We start from the raw sequence: 22815 nt of genomic DNA on the forward strand, positions 1-22815 counted from the left end.
GAGTTCCGTGTTTGCAATAGGAAGGTTGTCAGTAAACGTCGGATTAATAATGTTAATATTGAGCGGTTCAGTCTTCGCCATAGTAGTGTTTGTCGCAGATGCATTGCTTTGTCTTTTGTGCTTTTAGTACCCCCTATTGATGCACAAGAGGATTGAAAATGAGATGTGTTTTTAGCGAGACAGTTATTGTTAGATTTTCTGTTAATAACGACAATAATAATGGCAATAGTGATGAAAACAATTTATAGTAAAGTACATATGCAAAAAACAATAAAAAGAATAAAAGTTATTATTGTTGTTGTTGTTATTACGCTAATAATAACAATAATAATAATGTACATATGCAAAACAATCCATAATTATTTATAGATAATAATAACAACAATAAAATAATAATAATAATAATGTACATATTCTAAACAAATAATAATAGTTAAGTATTAATAATGATAATAATAATAATAGTAATAATAACGTGTTTATTATTATTATTATTATTATTATTATTATTATTATTATTATTATTATTATTATAAGTTAACTGGTTAATGAAAAACCTATTTATTATGAGAGCTCAAAGGGATAATTCTGCGCAGAATTATCTTTTTGAGCTATAATAATATAATAATAATAATAATAATAAATTGTTTATTATTATTATTATTATTATTATTATTATTATTATTATTATTATTATTATTTATAAACAGGGAAGTGTTTGGCATATTTACTTAATTATTTCTATTATATGCTACTACTATTATTAATATATATCATATAGTCTAGACTAGTTTATGTGACTCCGAATTATTCTTTTGAGCTCATAATAAATAGTTTTTATTAAACACTTTACATAATAATAATAATAATAATAATAATAATAATAATAATAATGTACATGATCTAAACAATAAGTAATAATAAGTATTAGTAATAATAATAACAATAACAACGTGTTTTTATTATTATTATTATTATTATAAACAGGAAAGTGTTTGGCATATTTACTTATTTATATTATTTATATTATAGGTTACTATTATTATCACTTAATATATATCATATAGCCTAGTCAAACTATTTATGTGGCACAAAATTATTATAATAATTACTTATTTATAATAAATATTTTTTTTCATTAAAATTTACTTATAATAATAATAATAATAATAATAATAATAATAATAATAATAATAATAATAATAATAAATAATACTAATAATAATAATAATAGTAATAAATAATAATAATAGTAATAATAATACTAATAATAATAATAATAATAATAATAATAATAATAATAATAATAATAATAATAATAGTAATAATAATAATGTACGTATGCTAAACAATTAATATTTTAATAAGTATTAAAAATAAAATTTCTAATAATAATAATAATATCGTGTTTATTATTATTATTATTATCATTATAATAATAATTATTATTATAAACAGGGAAGTGTTTGGCATATTTACTTTATTATTTATATTATAGACTACTATTATTATCACTTAATATATCTCATATAGCCTAGTCTAGTTTATGTGATGCAGAATTATCCCTTTGAGCTCTCATAATAATGGAGTTTTTAATTAAACAGTTTACTTATTATTATTATTATTATTATTATTATTATTATTATTATTATTATTATTATTATTATTATTATATTTATATACATATGCTAAACTATTAATAAGTATTATTATTATACTATTATTATTACTTAATATATATCATAGAGCCTAGTCCAGTTTATGTATCACTTTGATCTCTCACAATAAATAAATTTTTTCATTAAACAGTTTTTTTATGTCTTCAAAAGGCATAGCCACAGTTTCAAATGTCAGCAACAAATAAACATATATTAAATAAACAAATATCGAGAACAAAAGTGGCGCGTGAGCTGACACAAGGGCCTTGTGGTATTTGCTGAAGAATAGTATAAATTCCCACCAGCGGCTGACGCATGCGTATAAGCTCTTCTTACTATTTTATTATTTTTTCTAATGAAAATGGCTGCCTTTCAGCATTAAACCTCAGCGCTTCATGGAAAAAACATCCATCCCATAAACCAGAAACAGCACGATCGTTCAAGAGGAAAACATCTCGCGCTTCAAGCATGCGCCTGTTCCTGCGTAAATAACATTATGCTTCTGCTCTCAAGAATGGAAGATAGATCTGTTTCATGTTTAACCCATTACATTCCGTGATCCGCGTTCCAGATGAGGTAAAGTACATTATTGCATTATTAAACGCAAAAAATGTCATGTATTTTATATTAAATTTCAGTTTAATTGCTGGAATTATATTAATATTTTATAATAACAACCGAATAGCGCTGAATAAAAGACAGCTAATACGACAGAACAACGGTGGACTTGCATACGCGATATTCCGCGCGCTCTGCATTTTGTAAACATTTAATTTCAGTCGTTATTCTTCAACTATTACACACTTTGTATGGCCACGACTGTCTCTGCTTTAACTTTCCGCTGTTATTCACACAGGCCTGTTGTTTTCTTTTTGATTGACGTCGCCAATCAATCATTTGCGTGCACGCGCTCAATGGAACGCGTTCGAAGATGAAACACATCAAAGCTTTGAAGTCGGTTGTTATTATACAGAACACATTCTAATAACCCCCTGCATTCTATTTAAATTCTTATTATTATTACTATTTTAACAGAAAATGATGCACCAAGTAGCAAGCAACAGCAACGACTATGGTCTGGGTAGCATTGGGGATGATGGCCAACACCCAGCCAGTCACTTTGAGTTGTGCACTTCACAATCCAATAAGTTTTACCCCAGCGTTCCACCTCCCTCGCTGCAACTGCCACTCCCGAACCTGCCCCCTTTGCCACAGAGCATGATCAAGCCCATGTCCTGCCACATGCAGGACTCCCAGAATGAGTTCCACGGCCAGAACGTGCGAATGCGGGATGCTCAGGAAGGCTCCAAGAAGAAGAAGGGCATGGGGAAGTCTGGGCGACGAGGCAGGCCCTCGGGTACCACCAAGTCTGCAGGCTACAGGACAAGTACAGGACGGCCGCCTGGAACCACCAGAGCAGCGGGGTTTAAAACGAGCCCAGGACGGCCACTTGGCACCACTAAAGCCGCAGGCTATAAAGTGAGCCCAGGTCGGCCTCCGGGCAGCATCAAAACACTGGCGAGGCTTAACAAACTGGACTTTGGCACATGCAACGGTGCTCCGTTCCCATACACCATGATGCAGAAGACGGCCCTATGCGAAGCCACTGTGAAAGAGAAAGACTCTACCGAGTGAAAACCTTTTTTTATTTATTCGCAAGCGGGGGGATGAGGGTGCATGTCCAAAGTGGCCGTGAATTGTGTTTTGCGAGGAAGAAGAAACCCATTTTTTGATACTTCAGCTCATGTGTATGTGCTAGTGTTATCCTTTTGTGTATCTTTTATTATTCCCCTCCCAAATATCATTAGCGTTTCTTACTACACTGTAAAACATAGCTGTTAATGAACAGTATTTTGAGTTTTCAGTTTATTTACAGTTGTGAATTGCATTATGGGATGTTGATCTCGGCTCTGTGTTGACTTTTAATGTTGAAAGCAGTTAAACAACGTGACTTTTATTGATGTTTTAGTCTTCATTCATTCATTTTCCTTCAGCTTAGTCCCTTTATTCATCGCCACAGCAGAATGAACCACCCAAGTGTGTAGATTAGCTCTTGACATTGATGGGGACACACATCCCTAGAGCCAATGCATTGAACAGCACAAATTCTGTTTCGCACTTTTAAAAACATGAATAAAGTACTTAATACTATAAAATAAGCATTTAATAATATAAATAACAATCACGTCCAATGCTGCAACAGTCAATTAACATTGTTACTGCAGTTGGGCTTTGGGGAGATGTGAATATAGAGAAGTTTAGAGAGGTTCTTTCCCCATTTTTTATCCCCATTGTTGTTTTTTATAATCATGGAGGCCAAAATCAAATCTGAATTGCACAGCCTTGGTTAATAGTATATTGGTGAACTCGTAGTGAACTTGACTTTGTGCATGTGTAGGTTACTAAGTGTTGACAGCATTATTTTATTTAAGTTGATTAATTTATTATTAGGAACATTCCAGTAATTGGTGGATTCTGATGGGGACACATCCTCTCTGTCCATGCCAATTCTACACCCTTGGAACCACCAACTATTCCAGCATATGTTTTACGCAGCGGATGCCCTTCCAGCTGCAACCCAGCATTGGGAAAGTAATACAGACCTGCCAACACTCCCGTTTTTTCCCGGGAGTCTCCCGTATTTCACACTCTCAGAAATAAAGGTATGCGAGCTGTCTCTGGGGTGGTACCTTTTCAAAAGGTACATATTTGTACTTGAAGGGTCCATATTGGTACCTCAAAAGTATATTTTAGTACCTAAAAACTTTTAAGAGGAACACTTATGTACTTTTTAGGTACTAATATGTAACTTTGAGGTATCAATATCGACCCTTTACGTATAAATGTTTATCTTTAGAAAAGGTACCGCCCCAGTGACAGCTCGCATACCTTTATTTCTGAGTGTCTGAGAGTCGCCACCCTCTTATTTTGTTATTTTTCCTGCAATTTCACCTCAGATTGCCGACTTTGGTATCCGATTGCAACGATTGCCCGAAACCTGGTGCATAGTACAGTTACTTAGCTGTGTTATTCAGAGCAACCACTCAAGATTTTCAGAGACAAATACTGGCAGGTGAAATAATATGATGTTTAAAAAATAATAAATAGAGAAAAAAGTATGTTTCCCAGGGATGGGTTACAGCTGAAACAGCATCCGCTGCATAAAACATATGCTGGATGAGTTGGTGGTTCATTCCGCTGTGGTGACCCTACATTAATAAAGGGACTAAGCTGGAAAGAAAATGAATGAATGAATAAAATAAGTCTGTGAAATAACAGAAAATGTTCTGGCAGTTTATTACAAGGTATTTGTAGCGTAATAAACAACATCAACCCAGACAATACTGTATATCACTTTAAACCAGGGGTGCCCAAACTCAGTCCTGGAGGGCCGGTGTCCTGCAAAGTTTAGTTCCAACTATAATCAGACACACCTGAACCAGCTAATCAAGCTCTAACTAGACTTTCTAGAAACATCCATGCAAAGTTGAAGTAAGTTGACGCTAAAATCTGCAGTACACCAGCCCTCCAGGACTGACTTTGGACACTCCCGGCTTAGACTATTAAGCCCAGTTTCAAAGACAGGGCTTGGATTAAGCCAGGACTAAGCCCTAGTGCTAGTTAAATTAAGGTATTTAAGAAGCTTTTATAAAAATTCCACTGAAGAATACATCACAGGTGTGCATCTTATGACAGAACAATGGACTTGAACGTGCTTTAAAGGGTTGGTCCACAGTGTATTTTTATGGCTCGGTTGTGTTCATAAGATGCAAGGCAATGTCATGCTTCATTTGTAGAAAATTATCCTACTTTGATTATATACAGCTACTCAGCTAACATGAAAACGACTGTCATATTTCCTAGTCCTGCCCTCGAGAGGCTCTGATTGCGCCCTTGCTTTAAACTATTAAAAATGCTAATAAAAGTAACTTTTAAAAAAACTTTTCAAGGTTAAAAGTCAGAAGAAAGATCAAGCACCCATAATGCAATTCAGAAGCATAAATAAATGTGGAAAAACAAAAACACAAATCATAAAATACAGAAAACTGCTAATTTACAGACATGTTTACAGTGCATGTTAACCTGTTATACAGATGTGCATGACGGTAGTATCGTGAAATAAAGTTACAGTATTGAACATGCAGTATAATAATCTTTTCGGTCTTTGCTCGAGTGGAGAGAACTTCAACGGTGTTTTTATTTTACATTCAACCTTTTTCCTTGATGCTTTTGATGTTACTTCATCACACATGGTTTGTATCGCTCTAGATTTTATTAGGACTGATGGCTAGTAATATCTCCACCTGACGTGTATGTAAAAGTGCTCTGTTTGTGATGTCCATAACCACGTGTTTACTTTTGTTGTTGTATTTATAACGCGTCTGGTGCTCTTTTAAGACTGAGGATGGATTTTTGATAAGCTATTTCAGCAATGGCATAACCTTTACACATTGTAAATATAGCTGTGAGTTTATATCAGTCAGTGTGTTTTCGTTCCACCCGAAGTTGTTTTCCAGTGATTCTGTCTAGACGCCCCATGTTACTTTTGTTTTTCTTTTTAACCGCTGGACTATACGTCACAGTTTTGTGTTATTGAATACACATGATCTGATAATAATAAACTATTATCACTCAAAACGTATTCATTCATTCATTTTCCTTCGGCTTAGTCTCTGATTATCAAAGCAGAATGAACCGTCAACTATTCCGGCATATGTTTTTACTCAGCGGATGCCCTTCCAGCTGCAACCCAGTTCTGGGAAACACCCATACACACTCTTAATCACACATACACATGTTTGTTTACCCAATTCACCCATAGCATATGTGTTTGGACTGTGCTGGAAACCGGAGCACCCGGAGGAACACGGGGAGAACATGCAAACACAAAAATGCCAACTGGTCCAGCCGGGACTCAAACCAGCGACCTTCTTGCTGTGAGGCAATAATGCTAACCATTGAGCGACTGTGCCACCTCAAAAGTGCTCAAATGCATATCTAATTATCAATTATTTTATCAATATACATTAATGTGCTTTATGATGTGACTCAAGCTTCAACAATAGAAAATATGTGGCTAAAATATTTGCAATATTGCTTTATTTTAACAGTATTACATAAAGGAATTAAATGTGGCTATTATAAAGTAACTTAGAATGTCTTGACCTATTATAATGATGAATATTTTTATGGAAACAGGAGGTAGATTAGACCAAAATGTCCTCTCCTATCTTTTGTTATGATTTTAAACCAATTTACAATACCAGAGTGGTATTGAGCTGTAACGTGAGCAAATTCTAATAAAATTCTAATTCTAATAAGTTAACATATTAGAATATTTTTAATTGCAAATGTATTGCAACTACTGAATTTTGTATGTGCAATCTTAACATCAAGGCTCGAACACAAATGACATTTTATCTAATGACACAATAGAGGTTGGCGCACGTATGTGGCAAGCCATTTTAACATTTCTAACCTTAAATGTGGTCTGTTTCTTTGTTAGAAGTGCAGGTTAGTGGATGTTATTTAGTATTGACTCTTCCAATAATGATTGATATGGATTGTAATTACAGTTTCATATATACTGGGACTTTTTTTAGATCTGTCTGCAGAACAATAGACCATTTCAATGTGATGTCATCGGCCTATGAAGATTTCCTGCTTGTTATCAAATGTCATAACTGTAACAAGAGGCAATTCAGTCATAACTTAATGTTAAAACAGCTGTCATAACATTATTGATCAATATGAGACTCTTTTCGGATACTCGGAGGCTATGGAAATTCAAAATGTACAACAGGAAATATGTTGGGAGCATTGTTTTTGTTTACATCCCTCAAAATGGTCTATACGTGCCAGACTCATCATGTTCGTAATTAGACAAACGTAGCTCCAGAGTTCAAGAGACATGCTGTTTTTAATGAGCACTGCAAGCCAGACCGTGGCTTTATTTAATGCTTAATTATATCTTAATTATATTTATATACAGGGTTTTTTTTTTATTAAAATGAATGTAATTTAATTAAATAAAAGCATAATTTTCTTGAAAATATTCAATAATATAAATATTAACAACTGGAATAGAACCACTGTCTAATAATAATATAGTAACTTTATACTATATAATTGATTTTATATTCATTCATTTATTTTATTTTCGGCTTAGTCACTTTATTAATCTGGAGTTCCCACAGCGGAATGAACCGCCAACTTATCCAGCACACATTTTATGTAGCGGATGCCCTCCCAGGTGCAACCCATTTCTGGGAAACATCTATACACACTCAAACACTACGGACAACTTAGCTTACCCAATTCACCTGTACATGTCCCAGAGGAAACCTGGAGGAAACCCACGCGAACGCAGGAAGAACATGCAAACTGACCCAGCCGAGGCTCGAACCAGCGACTTTCTTGCTGTGAGGCGACAGCACTACCTACTGCGCCACTGCGTCGCCCATTAAGCTATATAATTATTACTCATATATTATTACATTGTCTGAAAAAGTAGCCTACTGGGTGCGTTTTCCCAAACAACGACGTAACTCGCTGCTGAACTATCATAGTACGATGCATCGTTTGGGAAAAGAACGATGTAGTGACGAGTGTTTCCCAAAACCCGTAGTTTCTCTGTCGCAGATCCATCGTTTGAACCACGTTAGTTATAACTTAAAACGCCCAAAATGATGCGCTAAACGGGGTGGAGTAACTACTTCTTTAGAGAAGAACCAGTGCAAATTATATTGTTTTAAACGCACATGCATTTAAAAAAAATCCAGTACTAGTTTTGGTAAAAACATGCACTCGCTTTCCATATTAATTGAAATATATGTATATGGCACAAATAGGACTTTTACAAATATTATTGAGAACATTACATATTCTAATCTAAATTAACATGAAATCACTTACAAAAGCTAGCACGTATTCCAATATAACATATAAATCATATGTATGAATAAATAAATAAATAAATAAATAAATAAATAAATAAATAAATAAATAAATAATAAGGCTATTTATTAAGAAATGAAATTTAATATTTATTATTTATTAGGAAATGAAAAAAAATTCAACTTTAATAATAATAATAATATTAATGATGATGGTAATTATTAGTATTATTATTATCATTATTATTATTATTATTATTATTGTATTTATTTATTTTTAATTAGTAGGATATTGTTTATTTATTTTTTATTTATTGAAATGTCTACTTTTAAAATTTGACACATGCAAACCACTGCAGAAATGCTGTAACCAGCAGGCTCATGTCATATACAGTACAGATACTTCATAAATAACCTGCTATAAATTAAAAGCATTAACGTATGCTATGTTTTTTGTTTTCACAAGCTTTGGAGACGTAACAAATTTATCTTTTAAATAATAGGTCATCTATATCTTTCATCATGAGCCACGGCTGTGTTCACAATGACATCAATGTTGTCAAGGTGCACTGTGAAGGGAACGCAATTGTAAACATGAAGATCACTAAAACTGAACTGTAAAAATACTTTGAAAGCAAGTTACACTTAAGAGAGATGACTTTAATGCTTTTAAAATAATTCCAAGTTTAAATGTCAGAAAGTTTTAAATGAATAGGGCATAGGGGGGATAACTAGGAATAGAACACACTCAGGAACTAACTACAGCTCCGGAGTTGAAACGACAGATTTGGGAAAACGCCAAATCCATTAACTATGTTTGTAACGACAGAACTTAATGCAGTTGTGACAGGACTGACAGAAACATGGGGACAATTGTACATTTATTTGTATTATATATTTGTAGAATTTATTTATAATTTCATGTTTTTAATCAATTGATGTGAATGATAACAGCTTAAACTTGCTATTTCTGTATTTCTGAAGTTTTTTTTTCTAAATAACTGGCGACCCCAGATTAATAAAGGGACTAAGCCGAAAAGAAAGTGAATAAATGAATGAATGAATGAATGATATGGGGGGGAGGGGTTCGAGTGGTTTGAAAGATCCACCCTCCTCTGCTGTGCTCGTTTGTCCCCTTTTTGACTGATATGCCATAAAGTGGCCAAATTGTTACCGAGGAAAGTTGAATGAGATTTTTTTTATTCACCTCTAGGCTACATTTTTTCGTTTAAAACTAGTTTTACCAGATTTCAGATTTTATAAATGATGGATGATAATAAATTTGTATTTAAAAATAAGTATTTTATAAAAAAATTTATTTTAAATGCTGACCTCAACTTTTTAAAACTGTAATATTTTACAGTTTAAATGCAAATTTGTCAATAAATACTTCATCATAAAATGATATGGTAAGGACTTTGACAAGATTGTAGGAAATATTTTGATACATCAAAAAGTGTAGTTATAATCACCATCCAACAAGCTAATCCAGCAAAGTTTAGTGCTTAAAATATCACTTAAATGTAGTATTTAGACCAAATAACTGCAAAAAAAGTCTACTTTTTTAGAAAAAAACCCTTTCAATAGGTTGGCTACGGGCCTGATATATATATATATATATATATATATATATATATATATATATATATATATAGTTGAAGTCAGAATTATTAGCCCCCCTTTGAATTTATTTTCTTTTTTAAATATTTCCCAAATGACGTTTAACAGAGCAAGGAAATTTTCACAGTATGTCTGATAATATTTTTTCTTCTGGAGAAAGTCTTATTTGTTTTATTTTGGCTAGAATAAAAGCAGTTTTTAATTTTTTAAAAAACGTTTTAGGGACAAAATTATTAGCCCCTTTAAGCTATATTTTTTTTTCGATAGTCTACAGAACAAACCATCGTTATACAATAACTTGCCTAATTACCCTAACCTGCCTAGTTAACCTAATTAACCTAGTTAAGCCTTTAAATGTCACTTTAAGCTGAATCGAAGTGTCTTGAAAAATATCTAGTCAAATATTATTTACTGTCATCATGACAAAGATAAAATAAATCAGTTATTAGAGATGAGTTATTAAAACTATTATGATTAAAAATGTGTTGGAAACATCTCTCTGTTAAACAGAAAATGGGAAAAAATAAACAAGGGGCTAATAACTGTGTATATATATATATATATATATATATATATATATATATATATATATATATATATATATATATATATATATATATATATATATATATATAAACAAAATTGTCCGCAAATTTCTGGGAATTACCACCACAAAATCGAAAAATCCACCACAGTATTTGCATGCATTCGATCGCCCCCTGTCGGTGGCGTCAGCTCTGCAAATAAATAGGCTACATGTGAAACCCGCTTGCCATAGCTGCCTGACATATTACACTTATGCGTGGCATGGCCTAATTTCCAACCACCCACAAAATCCGCAAAGAAAACTTAGAAAATGAAGCACGTTGAAACCTGTTCCCATTAATCGAGACAAATAAATAATGTTTTCTCCTCATACGACCCAGAGTTGTCGGCTACCTTGCAAACCACGAGCCGTCTCTCTAAAATGGAGGAAGTTACGCCTTTGTTAGGACAAGGAAACAAATGGCGTGAGGGTTAAAAAGCAAACGCTGGATGTTGTGTGGTTTCAGATGCAAGCAACGCGCGTCAATTGTATGAACGCTGAAACTATGAAGAGGAACTTGCGTTTGCGTGCACATTATCCACACTCATTTAGCGCAAGTGTAAGAGATGTACCTGGAAAATAGTGAATCGGGTTAAGTGGATGTGAATGTATACCGACTGGGGGTTGGGTGTGCTGTGCCTATTGGTCGCTCTCCCCAGCACACACTCACACACACACGCAGTCAGTCACTCGTTTTAACACACACACACATACACAGATCCAGGGGCACTCGGCAAGCGGGGCAAACAATCATGTATTTCAATAGAAATCGTGGCCGCTGACAAAAAACGTGCTTTTGATTCACTGACGTGATGCTTCGGGGGAAAGTGACAGGCGGCCAGTTTCATTCTCGTTTATTCATGAATCTCCATTTTTGATGTTGGAGAGAGAAATGAGTGCCGAGGTCGGGCCTACTGGTGCAAATGCTGCTGGGATTTTGCAGATCCGCTTTCACAAATTGACAAAAACTAACGCTACATGCTCGAATTTTAAGGGCTTTCCGGTGGTTCTGTCGTGACCGAGTCGTTAATGGTAAGAAACCGGCGATTTTTCTAATGTAGCTTGTGTGGTGCTGTTTGTTTGGTGCGGTTTTGATCTGACCGTCGAGGGTGACTTTACTGTTGTGTGACTGACTGTATGGGAACTGTTGATGCACATGATGATGATAATGTATCATACTTCTGCCGCGTTTTCAAGCTGAGGTCATCTTCAGGCAGTCCAGCAGGGGCATGTCTTAGTGTCCTCGACATCGCGATTTATTTGGAGGTTTTAAACCTCTTTCATCTTTGTCTTGATGGGTTTTTTTTGACAAGACGGCCTACGAGCTTGCGGCTTAAACCCGAGTAGCCACCCTCAGTTTAAGATGCTAGCTGTGTTTTGGAGCGTGATAGCTGATTTTTTAGCCGGTGTTAGCTTGTTGACCTGCTTCAAAATACACGTTTAGCACCTTGTGCTAGATTTTAGATTAGTGGTTGTTAGTTACAACTTACAAACTAGCTAGCATTTCCACCAGCAGGGAGATGTAATGCACGTGCATGCGGTGTTTTGCAGTAGTACAGTGTTTTTCCTGTTTCACATAGTAGTAGGGTTTTTCCTGTTACACATAGTACTTGTGTTTGTCTTGTTATAGATATCAAATAATCTTGTTTGTTTGATTAATATATAACATTATATGTGAATTCTTCAGAATTTACAAGTCTAATCATGCATCCTAATGCTGTTTTTCTATTGATTTTGAATGTGTCAGGATGGAGCCATGTCAACATGAATCAGTCCTACAAAGTGGCCGGCAGGGATGGCTCGGAGTGTCGTGGAGATCCACAGGACAGCAGGGCTCTTGATGGCCGAATCGGCTCCTGTGGACAGCAGAGCACCAAGGCCGACCAAAGCTCTGCCATGCATTTCTTAAACCCTGGCTACAAACTCTCTGCACCGTTTGCGTACAACCAGAGAGAATCCAGCTACAGCCCGCTGAGGAGACTCCAGGACCTGACCACTATGGTGAACCATGCGGACGGAGGTTTGCAGGACAAGGACTTCCACGGGCGAAACAAATTGCTCATGCACAATCCCATTGGTGCGAACGAGTTCGGGATAGGCGTTTATCACACAACCAATTCACAAGCAAACACTGCTGTTCAGGATCTGGACAAGAATGGTTTCTCGCCAGTAAGCTCCGATAGCTTGGAACACTTTTCCCCAATCCCCAATGGATTTTTGCATTTCGGGTCGACCCTGTTTGACAGCGGCGACAGCAAGGATAACGATGAGGATGCCAATGGAGAGGTGGCGACGTTTAAAAGCACGTCAAAGAAATGCCAGAAACGAAATGTGGCAAAAACAAAAACTCAGAGCAGCCACAGATTGGACGCAAACAAACATAGTAGTAAAAACACAGCAAGGTCGGACCCTCCAGCGAGTCCTTCACATTTACCGGTGGAGGCCATGATGGAGGATTTTGACAGTATGGATGATTATTCTGACAGTGACTGCGATCTGCCCAGCACTGAGAACTGCGCATCAATATTCAATCTCTCCAAAAGAGCACACTCACCCAGCGACTCCCATTCAAATCCTGTAAGATGGTTTATTATTCAAAGGATTTATTGTTGTGTTGTGTTTTCCCTCCAACAGGTGTACAACATTGTTATTGAGAGTGAGTTTTCAACTAATGTGTACACATTCATACACACACAGTGGGGTCTGAAGGACTAAAACTACATTGAAGTTTAGATTATAATTCATTCATTCATTCGGCGCTTTATTCATCAGGGGTCGCCACAGCGGAAAGAAACGCCAACTATTCCAGCATATGTTTTACACAGGATATGCTCTTCCAGCTGCAACCCTGTACTGGGAAACATCCATACACTCATTCGCACACATACACTACGGCCAATTTAGTTTATTCAATTCATCTATAGCGCATGTGTTTGGACTGTGGGGGAAACCGGAGCACCCGGAGGAAACCCACGCCAACACAGGAAGAACATGCAGACTTGAAATGCAAAGCCCCAGCCGGGGTACAAACCAGCGACTTTCTTGCTGTGAGGCGACAGTGCTAACCACTGAGCCACCATGTCAACGCTTATATTATAACAGATCTCACTTTAATATTCTGCACAATTTTTTCTGCCAAAAATGTGTGACATTTTTAGGTCATCATAAATCGTGCACCATTAGGTTTTACGTAAATATGTTAAGCACTTTGAATACTGCAAAATTGAGGTGTTTTATAGATCATTTTGAGGGATGCAAACAAAAACAGTGGTCCCAATGTATTTCCTGCTTTACATTTTTAATTACTATAATTTCTGAGAATCAAACAAGAGACACAAATTGATAACTAATGTTATGACAGCTGTTTTAACATTACGTTATGATTGAATTGCCTCTTGTTATAGTTATGAAATAGTTTGATAACAAGCAGGAAATGTTCATGGGCCAATGACATCACCACATTGAAATGGTCTACAGCAGAGGTGGGCAAACTCGGTCCTGGAGGGCCGGTGTCCTGCACAGTTTAGCTCCAACTCTAATCAAACACACCTACATATAGATTCCTAGTGATCTTGAAGACACTGATTAGCATCTTCAGGTGTGTTTAATTAGTGTTGAAGCTAAACTTCGCAGGACACCGGCCCTCTAGGAATGAGTTTGCCCACCCCTGGTCTACAGACACATTTTCACAGAAAAGTTTTGGACCCCACTGTATGTAATATTCAATTAAAGGGATTGGATACCCAAACTTGGAAATTTACTCACACTCAAGTGGTTTCAAACCTTCATGAGTTTCTTTATTCAGTTGAACACAAATGGAGATATTTTGAAGAATGTTCGAAACCTGCTCTTACCATTAGCTATGTTTCCATCTAAACATGCAAATTAAATTTATGCGCAAAACTTTATTATCGCATTAAAGACGTGCGAATAAAGCAGCGTTTCCATCCAATGAGCCAAAGAGAACCAAAGGGTCACTTCCTGATTAACTGGCGCCAAATATCACAAGTAAAAACGGAATTTATTAAGGTAGGAGAAGCTGCGTCAATCGTTTCTTCATTTAATAAATGACCTTTGCCTCAGAAGACGATGCCGACACGCAATGAACACGTGGTGGCGTTTGAAGGCGTGAGACGTGGAGTACAGACGCTCTTGAGATTTCTGGAGGTCATTAATAATATAATAACGCTAATACTGAAATGATTTAGGCGTTTAAGAGTTACCAAAACAACATTTACAATGTGCTCAGCCTGCTGGTTTGTCCATTCACGCACATTTTCGTCATCACATGATCTCTTTTAACACTTTTTTTAATGCGCATACTGGAATTTGTTCAGTAAAAGTGTTCCTATTGTAGTTTATGCGCATCTTATCGAATAAAAAGTATATTCTACTCAGTTATGCGCATATGTTTTTATGTGCATTTTCAAAATTAATGCGCATCTTAGCGTTTTCATCAACCGTTTTTTTTTTTGTTGCACATATCCAAGATGCACATAAAAATAGTTGGATGGAAACATAGCTATAGACTTTCATAGTAGGAAAAACTAATACTATGAAAGTCAGTGCTCACAGGTTTCCAGCATTTAAAAAAAAATAATTTGTGTTTAAACGAGTAAAGATTTAAAACCACTTGAGTGTGCATAAATTAGTAAAATTTTGGGTGAACTATCCCTTTAAAATGAAACCCAGATTGGCACACTTTCTACACATGAATTAAGAACTTTAAATGGGAAAAATGTTTCTAACAAAGCTCTTGTTATGTATTCTGTCAGTTGAGTATAGTAAAACAGATCTTTAAAAAAATATATATTTTTAGTCTACACTACCTGACAAAAGTCTGTTGTAAAAGCAGCAACGAATAATAACTTGACTTCTAGTTGATCATTTGGAAAAGTGGCAGAAGGTGAATTTCCAGTCTGTTGAACTGCATCCAAGTCATCACTAATACTGCAGAAGACCTACTGGAACCCTCATGGACCCAAGATTCTCACAGAATCAGTCAAGTTAGGTGAAGGAAAAATCATGGTTTGGGGTTACATTCAGTATTGGGGCGTGCGAGAGATCTGCAGAGTGGATGACAACATCAACAGCCTGAGGGATCAAGACATTTGTGCTGCCCATTACATTACAAACCACAGGAGAGGGCAGATTCTTCAGCAGGATAGCGCTCCTTCTCATACGTCAGCCTCCACATCCAAGCTCCTGAAAGTAAAGAAGGTCAAGGTGCTCCAGGATTGGCCAGCCCAGTCACCAGACATGAACATTATTAAGCATGTCTGGGGTAAGATGGAGGAGGAGGCATTGAAGATGAATCCAAAGAGTCTTGATGAACTCTGGGAGTCCTGCAAGAACGCTTTCTTTGCCATTCCAGATGACTTTATTAATCAGTGATTTGAGTCATTGCAGAGATGTATGGATGCAGTCCTCCAAGCTCATGATGGAGTCAGACACAATATTCATTCTGTTTCCACTGCAGCATGACCACATATTCTATACTGGACATTATTGCTGTTCAGTGACAAGACTTTAGTCTAAGCAAAGTCAGGCCTTACTGTCCTAATGAAATCATTAAATAATCAAGGCATGATCATGTTTTATTCTGGTAAAATATTTGTAATCTAGAGGCTTTTGCCCTTCAAATAAGCCACTTCTAATAACAAATGATCAACTAGAAGTCAAGTTATTATTTGCTGTTCCTAAAACTTGGATAGGTGACAAGACTTTTGTCAGGTACTGTATGACTAGTCTGTTTTTATATGTAAAAAACCTTGTAGTCACATTATCCATGTTGTTTAACATGCTAATGAGCATCACAGAAATGATTGCATAATTTTTGCATGCTTTCTCGGATCTCAGTTTAATATCCAGAAACTCGAGTGATTTATTGGCTGATTTGCCTAAAAAGTAAACACGGACTCCATTAAAACATTGTTTTGCCATAGCGCTGGGCGATATAGCAAAAATGCAATCTCGATAATTCTTTTCCATATTGAATGACATATATTTCCATATAAGTCGTCGATGCTTCCAGCTTTAAAAGAGTATCCCAACAAGTTTACACATCACTCAGATTTTTTGGGAGATTCAGATTTTCGGTACTATACTTATAATATATAATATAAAATATAATATTCTGATGAAGTCGAACTGAAAGCAAATATACAGTACACAAACAAAATATACTTATTGTATTTTCTAAAAAAAATTATTACAGAAATATTTAAAAATAAATGTTTTACTTAATTATAAATGGTAAAAATAGTCATTAAAATAAACAACACTTTAACAGCAAATACTGCTGGCGTCAAAGTGAATCGAGCTCGCTAAACCATACTGGGTAGCATATCTCTAATATCAACACAATTACATATTCCTGTTGTTTCAAATATCTGCTGTGTGATTGGCTCTTAGTTGATCTGTATCGAGTAAAAATATCCATAGCTTATCATCGTTATTATGATGGTAATTTCTTCAAAATCATGTGATCGATGATCATTTAAGATAATTTAAATTAAAGATCAATCAATCGTTGATTACCTCTCAGTTTTGGTACATTCAAGTAGGCTAACAATCCACCCACGCCATATTCATTAGGAGAATTACAGATATTAATTGTGGAAGAATAAGCGGAATATCCCTTTATTAATCAGGGGTCGCCCCAGCAGAATGAACCGCCAACTTATCCAACATATGTTTTACGCAGCGGATGCCCTTCCAGCTGCAACCCATCATTAGGAAACACCCATACACTCCCATTCACAAACATACACAACGGACAATTTAGCTTACCCAATTCACCTGTACCACATGTCTTTGGACTGTGGGGAAAACCGGAGCACCCGGAGGAAACCCACGCAAACACGGGGAGAACATGCACACTCCACACTGAACTACAAACTGATCCAGCTGAGGCTTGAACCAGCAACCTTTTTGCTGTGAGGCGATCGTGCTACCCACTGCGCCACCATGACGCCTTATTTTATTTAGAAACTATAAAAATAAACACATTATACGTAATGTAACATATGTAAAAATATACAAATTATTATATAGTAGGCTAGAGGCTAAAGAAGAGCTGAACAGTGGCTTGTGCTATTGTAAATATATATGACAGATCAACGCTAACTCACTGCAATTCGTAACTTCTTGATTTAGTAGCTAATTTGTATAAAATCGTGTCGATAAGGTCTATCGATTAAAGGCTTATCGACAATTATTAGATGATTGAGTAATCGTTAACATCCCTAATCGTTATCGACATTTTATCGCGATTCGATATGATATCGTTTATCAGCCCAGCCCTACTTTGGCACACTAATATTGGCTCAAACCAATAGTGTGAGGCTGTGTTTTTGACCAATAGCATGCTGAGGTAGTGCTACTTATTTTTGCAATTCAGCTTGGTCACATTAGGGGTACAGAAATCAAACCCTTAGACTTAATGTACTCCTAAAGGGGTGGTCCAGAGTGTATTTTTAAGGCTTGGTTGTGTTTATAAGATGCAAATCAATGTGTGCTCATGCTTCATTTGTAAAAAAGTCATGTTATTTTATCATATATCTTACTTTGATTATATACAGCTACTCAGCTAACATATTTCCTAGTTCCTCTGAAAGCCCGCCCTCAAGAGGCTCTGATTGGTCAGCTAACATAATGTGCTGTGATTCACAGATCAGCTTCACATCACCTGGAAGCGTCTCTGTTATAACATTACAGCACCTTTGGCCACGCCCCTTCACATGCATGGAACCTGAAGGGTTTATGACATCATTAACCCGGATGTATTTTTTTGTAGTCCCCAAACTTTGTTCGCTGTAGGCTTTGCTAAGCTAACTCTGTAAAAGCCAAGGCCCGCATTTCTACTGTCAGGCCAGTGCGAGCCAGGGCTTTTATCGGGCCGGGCCAGGCCAATCGCCCGGGAGGTTGAGTAGTGAGGCCGAAATCATGTCGCGTTTCCACTGTCAGGCTAGTAGCTCGGAACACGTCACGCAAACCCCATCCCCAGAATGTCCCCCGAATCAAACGTCACACAACCCGCCCACTTCAGCGGGAATCAGGCAGATAAAGTACACAATCACATCATCACAACACGATTAAACTGAAGACAACCGAAACAAACAAATGACACGTTACTGTACCGCATTACATTATATGTCTATACGCACAGGCCTGTGTGTTTTCATTCATTATATTTATTTACTCACCTATAGAATAGCCTATCTTAAACTGACCAGCTGTATGTTTTCTTTCCCTTATTTATTTGTTTGTTTGGCGCATGTACTCGTGTGCAATCGGAAAACTAGTGTAATGACAATATGACATCTTTATGAGACTCGGGCAAAGTCCGCCTCTCCTTTCACTCCGCCCGAAGCCCCAGCTGGCCCTCTTCGACCCAAGGTATTCGGCGGGCCGAAAAAGGCCGGCCGATGGCCCAGAGAAAGCCCTGCTTTGGCCCGATCAGGCCCTGGAAGTGACAGTGGACAACCGACTGTCCCTGGTTTGCTCGCTTTAGGCGCGACAGTGTAAACGCGGCTAATGTCTCCCTTTGCATTGAACTTTGAGCGTATTACATTCAGAGATGTTGTTTATGTTCACACAGCTACATTACACATCAACTAACATATGATATTGTAGTAGATCACACCTTTACTATATATTTGCTTATTTACAAATGTTATTGGCCAGCTGTTTATAAAACATGAATGTAATTTTTATTAAGCTGGACACAGATGAACTAGAAAAGTGCATTGAATCATTACCTACAAAGCTTTTGTTTTCCTCTGAGTGTGTTTGATGCTTCATACTTACTTATCTGACCACAATCTTGCCATAGTAAGGACACAGGCCATAGTACGCGCAAAACCTGTAGTTCACTCCCTTGTATGCATAGCAAGCAGTTGTAACCACAAACGGCTATTTCTGAAGGTATCTGAAATGCTAACAGAGTACTTTTGATGTAGTTTTAACAGTTGCCATTGATGTTTTAAGGGTGATCCTGAAAATGACATGCTTGTGTTTTCATCTGAAGTCAAACAGCCCAAAGAAGAAGCAGCTGCTCAGTGTGAAGTACTCTATTGGGGATGTTGTGTGGGCCAAATTCAACCGCAGACCCTGGTGGCCCTGTCATGTAACCACTGACCCACAGATCGATGTCCACACCAAAATGAAAGGTGATTTATTTTGATCTTTATCATTCATTGTGTTATGATGGTCCATCTGATGTGATATAAGGACATTTGTGATATATGGACATGATGTGGACAGATGTGATATAAGGACATGAGCTTTCTGCTCATTTAGGGCTGCACTATATATATATATATATATATATAATTATTTATTTTGGGGTTTTCACCTTTATTGGAAAGGACAGTAGAGAGAACTGACAGGAAAGCATGGGGAGCAGAGAGAGAGAAAGGGTCGGCGTAGGACCGCGAGGTGGGAATCGAACTCAGGTCGCCGTGAGCCGGAGTGCATGTGTCGACGCACTAACCACTACACCACTGGCGTCGGCAGGGCTGCACAATATATTTAAACATTATCTTTATTGCGATTAATAGTATATGCAATATCTGTATCGCAGAGAGAGGTGATAAAATTAATCTTATGTGCCAAGTAGGGCTGCACGATATTGGAAAAATCGCGATATTTAGTTTTTCTGCTATATATATTGCGGTATGAATGCAATTTTACCAGATGGCTTGAATAGTTCTATTCAGATAGACTGGGTGATTTTGTAAGGGTGTGAATCATGTATAAAAATAATAAGCAGCAATAATTACAATAGAGCAAAGAAAAAAGTATTCAGGGACAGAAATTGAACAATTAAATGTCAAATGTAAAACAATACTGTGCAGTCGTCCTTGTATTAATATTTCAGTAAGATTATTCTTCATTAAAGTTACTAATGTAGTACTTTTTGTGCCCAAATTCTCTTAAAATGCAGTAAAACACATGCCAATGATAAGCTTTCATTTGCTTAATAAATGGTTCATAGTGTGTTGTTATTATAAAGTGTTACCGAAACGCTTTTTATAGTTCCAAAGGTTTTTGCTCATAAATGGGAAAAGTAAAAAAATCGACAGAAAAACAGAAGAAAAGATGGCTTGTTATGAATATTTCTCAACACAGCCAATGGCTGTTTGTATTATATGTTAATATATTATATAATAAAACATATACTACAATCACCACCACACTTATGCGAAATTCAACAGAATGTAAATAACTTTGCATGTTTTTACTGCCGGAATAAAATGAACAACATAACATTAACATCGAGATGCACAGCAGCTTTATTGATTATTGCTGGTTACGTTCATCAACAGAACAAAAAAACCATGCTACCCCTGCGATCAAAACAATAAAAACAATAATAATGTAGGCTAAGCGTTCGCACTTTTGTATGCTTTCATCTGTTTTTTTTTGTTTAAGGGTGTCTGGAAGAGAACAGTATCTGCATGAAACATACTATAGTAATTTATAGTAAATACTAGAGTTTTTTTAAACTACACTATAGTAAAGTGTATAATGTAAAACTCTTTCTACAGCCTGTAGTATAGTAAACTGATAATCAGTAATAAATATAGTAGTGGATTGTGATGGTGTATAACTAAAGTGTAGAAAACTGTACAGCCCTTTGGATAATTAGTTTATATTACTATAGTTGTGTTGTACAATAGCAACCATAGAATTATTACAAAAGTAAATTCAAGTAATTAGCTATAGTTTACTTGTAAAATACTAGTATTTACTGTAGTATTTTTTCTTGAAGCTTACAGTATCTACCGCCTTGATGGCAGGCAAATATGTTTCAGTAAAACACTTGTTCCTCTTCATAATACGTATCATATCACATATGAGCTTTCCTCAATCTCTTCCATTCAGTTTTTTTTACTTCCTGCCCTCCATCTGAGTTTTGTGCATCACCAGAATCACGTGATTGCAAACAACCTGTGGGTGTGAAAATGCCTTAGAATTCCTTATTGTAATATTGTCTCAATGATGGCATTTTTTTCTTGTAGATCCCAGTCGTCGGCCATGCCGCCTCTATTTTGTCAGGATGTTTGGGGAGATCGTGGACCAAGCTTGGGTCCCAGCGAAAGCCACTTTTCCTTTTGAAGGAGGTGATCAGTTTGAAAAACTCCCGGTATTGAGACGGAGAGGAAGACAGAAGGATAAGGATTACAAGTACACGGTAAACCTTTTGTTTTTATAGTTTTCGGTGTGTGCATGTTTTGCTGCTATACCCAAAACAGTGTGTATTGCCGCGGTCACACTGGACTTTTCTCCCCATAGACTTCCATTCATACACACATGCATGCGAATGCGGCAGACCAGAAATGCAAGCTCGTTTCGCAGTTCACTGCGTTGGTGTGAAGTTCAAGCTTGGTGAACTCTCACCTGCGAAATCGCATCACATGATTGCGTAAGACCAATCAATGATCAAAACATGACCTCTCTGGACAGAAATTTAAAACATGGACCAATCGCTCGCTTTCTATTGTCTAATCATCTTGTTTAATCCCGCCCCTTTTTGCAACACCGCACACCGTATCTCGCATGCTCAAACTCTAGTGTGACCGCAGCTTAATTCTGAGTGTGCCTCACGTAGACAAACCACCTGTAGAAGACACTCTTTCACCTCCATATGCACCAGACACTTTCCTGCAAACACTCCATTACTCTGTTTATTAAATAAAACATAGACTCGTCATTGCATCTATAGATTGCTGCTCTCTGTTGATTTGAAGAGTTTCTTATAACCTTACTTGACTGTGGTTTTTGATAAAAGCATCTGCTAAATGAGTAAATGTACATATTTAGCCTCAAATTAGCTTCAATTTAAGTTGATTTATTTCTACTGTTAAATAAAATTAGTGATTGCGCATGGGGTAAATGTAAAACAAAGCATGTATTAAATATCTTTAAAATATCTTATTAAATATTTTAAAATAATACTTTAGGAATGTAGAAGTTTAAATTCCATTAGACAAAATTTTTATAAGGAGAGGACTTTGATGGACATTTTTAAAAAGGTACCACCAGGAAG

General features: G+C 36.3%; 2 protein-coding genes across 2 annotated transcripts in view; both read left to right on the forward strand.

Moving 5' to 3' along the window:
- Positions 1-2007: 2007 nt before the first annotated feature.
- Positions 2008-6296, forward strand: si:ch1073-44g3.1 (uncharacterized protein LOC797133 homolog). The gene is made up of 2 exons (XM_056472556.1): positions 2008-2234; positions 2694-6296. Exons 1-2 carry the CDS (start codon positions 2193-2195, stop codon positions 3291-3293), a joined length of 642 nt encoding a protein of 213 aa, XP_056328531.1. The 5' UTR covers positions 2008-2192; the 3' UTR covers positions 3294-6296.
- Positions 6297-11455: 5159 nt separating this feature from the next.
- The window catches only part of nsd1a (nuclear receptor binding SET domain protein 1a), a 66373-nt gene continuing 55013 nt past the window's right edge, over positions 11456-22815 (forward strand). Inside the window, exons 1-4 of the mRNA XM_056472490.1 lie at positions 11456-11792; positions 12508-13337; positions 19792-19933; positions 21788-21960. Of these exons, the coding sequence (XP_056328465.1) occupies positions 12525-13337; positions 19792-19933; positions 21788-21960 (1128 nt within the window). The 5' untranslated portion in view covers positions 11456-11792; positions 12508-12524. The remainder of the gene's footprint in view (positions 11793-12507; positions 13338-19791; positions 19934-21787; positions 21961-22815) is intronic.

Source organism: Danio aesculapii, chromosome 14 (genome assembly GCF_903798145.1).
Source record: "Danio aesculapii chromosome 14, fDanAes4.1, whole genome shotgun sequence".
Taxonomy (NCBI): domain Eukaryota; kingdom Metazoa; phylum Chordata; class Actinopteri; order Cypriniformes; family Danionidae; genus Danio; species Danio aesculapii.